The sequence below is a fragment of the Siniperca chuatsi genome, linkage group LG1, assembly GCF_020085105.1.
Source record: "Siniperca chuatsi isolate FFG_IHB_CAS linkage group LG1, ASM2008510v1, whole genome shotgun sequence".
Lineage (NCBI taxonomy): Eukaryota > Metazoa > Chordata > Actinopteri > Centrarchiformes > Sinipercidae > Siniperca > Siniperca chuatsi.
Genome location: NC_058042.1, coordinates 27262490 through 27271287, shown reverse-complemented (window position 1 = coordinate 27271287; position 8798 = coordinate 27262490). Strand labels below are relative to the sequence as shown.

The 8798-nt window shown below is 40.1% G+C and overlaps 1 protein-coding gene across 1 annotated transcript; it reads left to right on the top strand.

The window, feature by feature from the left end:
- The first annotated feature begins 1581 nt into the window (after window positions 1-1581).
- nod2 (nucleotide-binding oligomerization domain containing 2) lies at window positions 1582-8705 on the top strand. The gene is made up of 11 exons (XM_044170441.1): window positions 1582-1717; window positions 1983-2535; window positions 2986-3112; window positions 3447-5226; window positions 5335-5418; window positions 5511-5594; window positions 5700-5783; window positions 5862-5945; window positions 6215-6298; window positions 6435-6518; window positions 6761-8705. Exons 2-11 carry the CDS (start codon window positions 2053-2055, stop codon window positions 6831-6833), a joined length of 2967 nt encoding a protein of 988 aa, XP_044026376.1. The 5' UTR covers window positions 1582-1717; window positions 1983-2052; the 3' UTR covers window positions 6834-8705.
- The last annotated feature ends 93 nt before the right edge of the window (window positions 8706-8798 follow it).

Sequence of the window (8798 nt, the reverse complement as noted above, 5' to 3'; positions counted from 1 at the left end):
GACAGAATTCCTCGTTAGAGCTTCATGTAGGATGCCTGCCAGAGAGTACTCTGCATTACACTCCCCTTGGTGGAGTTCCCTTTTCTTAGGCAAGAAGAAGAATAAAAAAGAAAAAGAAACTCACTTTAGAAAGTTTTGTTCCAGTCTGTCTTTGATTACTCCTGCCTTTGTGTGTTTGAGGATTTCCCCCCACAGGGCACAGTGAAGAAACATAGTAAACTAATCATGGTACTCAGGAGGGGGCTATAATAACAATAATGATAAATCACCTGACTGGCCATCCAAAAAGTCATTCTTGCATTTAAAAAAAAATCATGACATGAAAGAATGTGACAACAAAAGGATTTTAGAAATCTGACAAAAACACAGAAATGTGTCAAAAGGGACGAAAAGAAGAAGTCCCAGCCTCTTGAACAAAGCAGGGTGGTTTATTTATGCAATAGTTCCATCAAGTGGTTACATGACCAAATTGCAACCAGTTAGGAACTACCAACTTGAACCTGCAGATTTCACCTTCAGTATATTTCAATCTAAGGAACTTTAGGTTGATCCGAAACTAGCTACCTTTAGATGCAGCAAAACTGTACATGCACTCAATGATTTTTTCACACATTTCATACTGAATCACAAACTGGTTACAAGCTGGAAAAACAACACTTGCTCCACTGCAAACACTTTACAAACAAACTCTCAAGGCACTGGACAAAAGGCCGTCAAGTTACCATCATTGTAACATCATTTAGAAGTATAATCTCCTGACCTCTGACTGCTTTGGGTGTCCGACTCAATGATGGGAGGACTCAGGACGACCAACAGAGGTGACGATACGGCACAGGTCTACTGAATTTGGCAGATCAGCCTTTGCTGTCAGAGCAACAAACTTTTGGAGCTCAGTACCAAGTTATATTAGAGAGTGCTGCAGATTTACTGATTTTAAATTGATATAAAGATGAAATCATGGCTAAAATCAACCCAGTCATTTACCCATCACGCATAAATGCAAACACCTGATGTGTCTTGATGTTATAAAATTCTTGTTGTTGATGTTGTTGTTGTTGTATAGTCAATATGTACAGTCTTTTAATTATGTTTTTATACTACAGTGTTAATTTTCTTAACAGAGGTGTTATTTTCGGTTTTCTGCCCAGGGACTACAGATTAAATTAAATTATTTTATCGCTTACTCTGGTACAACTAAGAAGCTGTGCACTGCCGCTGTCAAATAAATAAATATAATACATTTTTCTGGTGGCTTTTCAAATAAATAATTTCTATTTAATAGTACTAGAGCTTCTGCTTTTTGAAACCTATTATGCCTCATGGTAATCCTAAATGCAGTACTCTCACACTGAAAACCACTGGCAAGAGGATGTAGAAATGTTATCACATCTCAGGCACTGGCGAGTGACAAACTATATTTAAATATAAGTAGTCAACTGTGAAACATCGCTTTTATCTTATTTAAAAAAAAATAGGGAAGTGAAGTAACTGTTGCTTTGTGTTGTGTGCATATACAGTGTGTTGCAGGTCAGTCCTGTTGGCGTTTGCTGGCAAGGTTTGGTTTCCATCTTACAGGAGGGACTTGAAAAGAGAGCAAGTTTCGCTTTCAGCTGTGGAATGAGGAAGAGGCATAAAGTGGAAGCTACTCCAAAGTAGCACAGAGTCTCTGCCCAAATTACAGATGGAGGGAAGAAAGCTCTGTTGTGGAGACTCTAACGTGAGTGATAATCTTACATTGGTGTTACTATGTGTTGCATGCCTTTGCAGTTGAAGTCCTTTAGATTAATCTTGCATGTTTGTACATGTGTTGAGTGTTGAGTGTGTAAAAATGGTCAGTGTGCGTGAATCAACAACAAAAAAGCTATGGTGTTAGCGCTATGGTGTTAGTAATCCCAGGGTATCTGATGAGAATGTACAAAATGAAAATGAAACTTGTGGTGCCTAGAAGTAGCACGATGACATGTGGGTGTTTGCTGTGCTAGGTTGTGATCCCGGAAGCAGCATCAGTACATGTTGGATGTCCCTGATTATGGACGCTGACATGCAAAAAGCATGTTTGTCCAGGAGCTTGTGTTAAAACAACGGACAGAGATACTGCATGCACTGTGCAGCAGCGGGTCAGCTGAACATGTGGAGCGGGTTCTCGACATACTGCTGGCCCAGGGGGAGCTCATATGGGAGGACTACCAGAACATACAAGTACCGGGTAGGGCACTGTATACCAATGCCAGACATTTGCTTGATCTGGTTTATACAAAGGGTGTGGACACCTGTCGGCTCTTCCTTGGTGCTCTCAAACAGGTCCTGCCTGAAGAGCAGGGAGCTAGCATCTCATTTGCAGGATGCTGTTCTTTAGAAGAAAAAGAAGAAAACCAGAGCACATCTACTCAGACTCTTGTGACTCAAAGACCAAGCCTGGTCAGCAAGCTACAAGGCTGCATTGATGGTGCTCTAAAAGCTCTCGTCATATCAGGACACTTCACCTCAGCAGACAGTGAAGAAGTGCGACTACCTATACACACCCCCTCTCAGCAGGTACTGTAAATGGCCCACATTTTATACACCTTATTAAACTGTGTCTTGACAACTTCCTGTTATTGTTCTTTACCTATTCAATGGTCTTGGAAAGTTCTTTATGTAAGTCCTTATCATTGGAAACTTGGGATATTCACCTACAAACACTTCTAAAAGTCTCTAGTCTTTTCCCGAAAGTTACTGCAACTGACCGAGAAATAGTGAAATTTAGAGGTGCTGGTAGTTGGATTTTTCTTCCTTTGGACAGAGCAAGGCTAGCTGTTTCCCCCTGTTTCCAGTCTTCGTGCTAAGCTAAGCTAACCGTCTGCTGGTGCTAGCTTTATACTGAGTGTACAGACATGAAAGCGGTATCAATCTTCTCATCTAACTCTTGGCAAGAAAGCAAATAATTGTATTTCCTAAAATGTTAAACTTTAATAATGAATCTGTTGCCATTCACATGTCAATCAGGCAAGGCGTTTGCTTGACCATGTCAGATCAAAAGGAGAATCAGCGGCGAAGGTTGTACTGCAGTACCTTCAGCAAGAACAGGAATCTAGATCCCCACCGAACCAGGATAAATTGACTCCTTCCAAAGGTATTAGGCAATCATTACTATAATCATGCTGAAAACTATTACAGTATGTAATTATATTAGGCAACTGTAATAGGAGATTCGGTGTGCAAGCTAAACCTATAGCAGATGCACGTCCTTGTTTAAACTTGTGGGTGACCTGTCTGAAATATACAAAATGTATGCATTTCCTTGGTGGAGCTCCAAAAATAGAACTTGGCTGAAAAATTACTCATTCAAAAATGTAAAAAGACCAGTTGTCCCCACGCCACATTTCAAAAATATAGTATGTATAATTTTGCAGTGCTATGTAGCCTATTTATTGTAGTGTATCTCATGTATATGCTTTCTGTCACAGAGTTCTTAAAGTATCAGAAGAAGCTCAGCAGTTCTGTGTCTGCTCAGTCCTGCTTTCTCAGTACTTATGGAGGGACCAGCCACATGTGTCTGGATGACATCTACACTGAAGGCCAGCTGGAACTAGCTCATGACTGTGTTGATGTCAGTGGACCTTTGACCCTGGAGAACATAGTTGGTACGACAGGTACGGTGAACGAGGAGGCCGACACAGTGTTAGTGTCTGGGGAGGCAGGCAATGGGAAGAGCACCTTACTCCAGAAGCTGCACTTGCTTTGGGCTCGGGGGACAGCCCTGCAGGACTTTCTCCTTCTGTTTCCATTCAGCTGTCGCAGGTTGAACTCAGAGCACAGGGAACTGTCTGTCCAAGAATTGCTGTTTCAGCACTGCTGCTGGCCAGACAGGGAGCAGGAGGAGATTTTCCAGTTCATCCTGGACCACCCACATCTCATCCTCTTCACTTTTGATGGCCTGGATGAGCTCAAGCAGAGCTTTTCAGATGAGCACAGGCACTGCTGCCCCACCCAGCGTGCACCTGTTCACATACTACTGTTCAACTTAATCCAGGGTTCCCTAATGAAGGGAGTGCTGAAAGTGGTAACTAGTCGCCCAGAGGCAGTGGGCCCTGTGTTGAAGAAACACCTTCGCAAAGAGGTCCTCCTGAATGGCTTTTCCCCAAGTGGGATTGACTGTTTTGTGAGGAAGCATCACAGTGACCCCACTGTGGCTGCTAAGGTTTTGGAGTCCCTACAGACAAACACAGCTTTACTTGGACTCTGTCATAGTCCAGTCCTCTGCTGGATTGTCTCACAGTGCCATAAGGAGCTGCTAGGCTGTGGAGAGGGCAGCCCACAAACAATCACAGACGTTTACTTAATGATCTTACAGCACTTTTTCCAGCACCAACACCCCCTGAAGAGCACTGTGGGGCTAGGTTGGCTTCAGGAGCACTTACAAACAGTCTTGCATCTTGGGCAGCTTGCATTTGAGGGGATAGGAACCACTTGTTACATCTTCTCAGGTACAGACCTGGAGACATGTGGTGTAACTGAAAAGGATATCTGCATGGGGTTTCTCATACAAAGCAAAGACATGTCCTCCACCCACAGTAAATGCTATGAATTCCTTCATGTGACTATGCAGTGTTTCTTTGCTGCTCTGTACATTGTTTTGTCGAAGAACACCGACCGTTCAACTATCCCAAAACTCTTTGAGCCGAAGGACATGAGGGAGACAGGTGGGAGCAGCACATGCTTCAGGGCCTGCTTGCCTTCCACTGCCCAACAAGAGCAGGTTTTAGAGGGGGACGCTACAGCAGCTGAAACACCAAATCTGCAAATCATAGCCACCTTTGTGTCTGGACTACTGTCCCAGCGCCATCGAAGCCTTTGGCTCCACTGCTGCCCCAGTGCTGTGATGGAGAAGAGGGTCAGACAGGTGGTGAGATGCCTGTCCAAAGGCATGCAGAAACACTTTAAGTCCATCCCTCAACCTGTAGAGGGGGAGAAGAAGAGCATGCATGCAATGCCAGGCTTTGTCTGGCTTATCAAATGCATCTATGAGATGCAGGAGAGCAGGATTGCTAAAGATGCCATGAGTAAGCTGGAGGTGGACCACTTGAAACTGACCTACTGTAACATTGGTCCTGTAGAATGCACTGCACTAGCCTATGTGCTCCAGCATTTAAGGAATCCTGTAGGCCTCCAGCTGGACAACAACTCTGTAGGCGATGTTGGAGTGGAGCAGCTTCTTCCATGCATGCACATTTGTAATTCTCTGTAGTGAGTATGAAAAGGTTTAATTCTTCCTCCCATCAACAAAGCTTCCACAATAGCATTTACTGAAAAATACATGTTGTGCTTAAGTGTCTTATATTTTTCCTTTTTCAGTCTTAGGAATAATAACATTACAGATGAAGGGATCCGCAAACTGATTGCTAAAGGTATCCAGTGTGACAACTTCCGGAAAATTGCGTAAGTATCGTCAAGGTGATTACCAACACTATCATAAAGTTACAAATGGCATTTGATGAATTACCTTTCATAATCATTTTGTTTCTCTCTAGGCTCTTCAACAACAAGCTAACTGATGCTTGCACGCAGCACTTTTCTCACCTTCTGAAGACCAAGCAGGATTTCCTTTCTCTAAGGTCAGCACAAACTCATCCAATGTGACACGAATATGGAACTATAATAATAAATACTAAGTTGCTGACATGTAAAAGGAATGGCACATGAACTTTATTTTCTTTCAGGCTTGGCAACAATAATATAACAGCAGAAGGAGCAAAGCAGCTGGCAGAGGGACTGAAATGCAATCATTCACTTCAGTATTTAGGGTAAACGTCTTCCTGCAAAATTCCATGCATCCTATTGGTGGTGTATTTCCATTTACTACTCTTCATTTGTATTCCCAGGCTTTGGGGCAATAAGATAGGTGATGCAGGAGCAGAGGCCCTTGCCAGAGCCCTAGAGAGCAGCAAAACTCTGTTGTGGCTTAGGTAATATTTGCTTTAAATATTGGCACATGTTACGTAGACTTAAGACAGTGTGGAAAATGTATCACAAATATGAAAGTATTAAAACATGTCCCAGTTATGTGTGAGGTTGCAAAATGACCATAAATTATGCACAGTATATATCAGTTGTACAGTATGTTTCTGTAAATTGCCAAATATACATCTCTGCACCTTTTGCCTATATGCAATACATCTTCCTGCAGCTGTATAGTCCTTCACTTGAACATAATTCTAATTTTATGTTATGGCAGCCTGGTAGGCAATGGTGTAGGGAGTACAGGAGCGTGTGCCCTTGCCAACATTATCAAGAACAGTACTTCACTGAAGGAACTTTGGTAAGTGTTGGAGACAAGTTATATTTGCATTGACAATGCACATGGCATTTGTATTAACAGAATGGCTGAGTTGACATTTGAGCACTCACTGTACAGTTGTGCTTAAATTGCTCCACCTTCGTATTTCCTGTAAAAGGTTGACAGAGAACTGCATAACCAGAACAGGAGTGGAATGTCTGATTCAAGCCCTAGAACACAACACTCATGTGGAATCAATATGGTAAGTGATGTACACTGAGCCATACATTCATTTCTTATGCGATTAGTACATGTGCTTGGTGGTTGTTTGCATCATGGATCTGGGGCAATGCATGGCTGTACTGCTAGTGTCAGTGCCAAGAAAAACTGTTGACACTTCATCCTATTTTGGCTAAACTAGAATGTTATGTTGGCTTTAAACTTTGTTTCCATTTCCAAACTGGCTGTGCATTGTCATTGATTGATCTTATGTTTTCACCACAGGTTGAGAAACAATGACCTCAGTTTAGAGGAAGTAGAGGAGATGACACAACGCGAATCAAGACTGATCTTCTGATTTTGTATTAAGTGGCTAAGGACTGTATATTGCTTTAAGACCAGTGTTATTTATTACATAAAATATTTTATATTAAAATAAAAAATGTAAGTGTCTAAAGTGTATCTGATTAGATGATCAATATGTCACTTTTCAGGGTTCATCCAAATACACACAATATATCCACCATTATTTTGGGTTTCTTTTGTGGTGTAGGTGGTGATAAGATCACATAACAACATACCGCCACCACCACCACTATTACTACTACTATTACTAATAATGATACAGTTCATACAAACTGTTTGTCTAAAAACAAGAAGTTTGTCTCTACTGAAAATAAGTTGCTTGTAGTCACAGATGGAAAGTAACTAAACAAATTCACTCAAGTTACTTAAGTACAGTTTTGAGGTACTTGAACCTTTCTGGAGTATTTCAATTTTATGAGGACAATTGTATGTTTTTTGGCACTTCATTTATTTGACAGCTATAGTTACTAGTTTCAGATTAAAATGTTAATCCAAAAATACAGTATGTGGTCGATATGATCATCTTAGAAAATATGACACAATGATGTATTTTAAACCTCTCAACAGTATATAAAGTAGTAGTACATAGTGGATGCATCAAGATGTTTGTTTGTAGTACCAAAACTTTCAGTGTTCGTACTACTTGATCTGAGTGCTCTTTTGATACAGTTGATCGCAATATTCTTTTAAATAGACTGAGAAATCACATTGGACTGTCAGGAACTGTTTTAACTGTTTTTTCTGTTGCTGTTGATAATAACATCTCCATAACCTCCAAAATAACATGCAGGGTTCCCCAAGGATTGATTTTATTGCCACTTCTTTTTAATCTGTACACGTATGTTACCCCTCGGTGATGTCATCAGGAGACACAGCATCTCTTTCCATTTTTATGCCGATGACACACAACTTTATGTGGCCGTGTCTCCTGATGACACAGGACCAATCAATTCCCTTTTTAAATGTATTTTAGATATTAATGTATGTACAAAACTTTTTACAGCTCAACCAGGACAAAACTGAAAATTTAGTCATAGGTTTGAAAGCTCAGTGTGAGAAACTGGTCGGAAAATTAAATTCCATTGGACTTACCCCAAGCCAACAAGCAAAAAGACTTGCCATGGTCTTTGACTCAGACCTGAACTTCAAAGCTCATGTGGGGTTTGTCACCAAATCTGCTTTTTATCACCTTAAGAATATCACAAAGTGCGATCATTTCTCTCTCTGAGTGACACAGGGAAACCAATGCACGGTTTTATATCGAGCAGGCTGGACTACTGTAATGCTCTCTTTGTTTACTTTATTTTATTCTCTTATTTTATTGTATTTATGTTGTAAAAATGTTACTTTATCTCTTATTTTATTATTATTCATTGTTTTTATCCCTATTATCGATTTGAAAGGTTTTTTATTTTTGTTGTGTCTTTTTAAATATTTTATCCAGTTTTCAGTCTAGCTTATATCTAATTATATTTTATTATTGCAGCTTTTAATCTTCTTCTCATTGTCATCATTTTTATCTTTGTTCTGTCTTTTGATCTATTTTATTTCACTCTATTACGGTCTTATTATTTGCTTGTCAGTCATCTGTGCAGCACTTTGAACTGCACTAACCTAAAGTTTGATTGATAGCTCTACCTCAACCAGCTGCAACATTGAAATGCTTCATACATATGAATGCATCATTAATAACAATCCAATAATATGATATATAGCACATTATATAATATATAACACTGAAAGGAGCCAATTCTGCATATTGAGAAATTTGACTTTTGATTTAAAACACATTATGTTGATAATAATACTTCTCTATATGTCTATTAATTGAGTGCTTATCTGTTATAAAGTATTTTTTAATGATTTAGTATTGCTTCTTTTATTTAAGTAAATACTCTACAGTAAATACTTCTTCCACCACTGCCTGTAGTTGATTAGAGACAGCATCATCTGCCTT

Bases quoted from the DNA above. Each gene is read 5' to 3' on its own strand.
- nod2 (XM_044170441.1), top strand. From the start codon at position 2,053: ATGTTTGTCCAGGAGCTTGTGTTAAAACAACGGACAGAGATACTGCAT. The intron at 5,946-6,214 runs GTAATATTTGCT...ATGTTATGGCAG, and splicing joins AAAACTCTGTTGTGGCTTAG to CCTGGTAGGCAATGGTGTAG. The intron at 6,299-6,434 runs GTAAGTGTTGGA...TTCCTGTAAAAG, and splicing joins ACTTCACTGAAGGAACTTTG to GTTGACAGAGAACTGCATAA.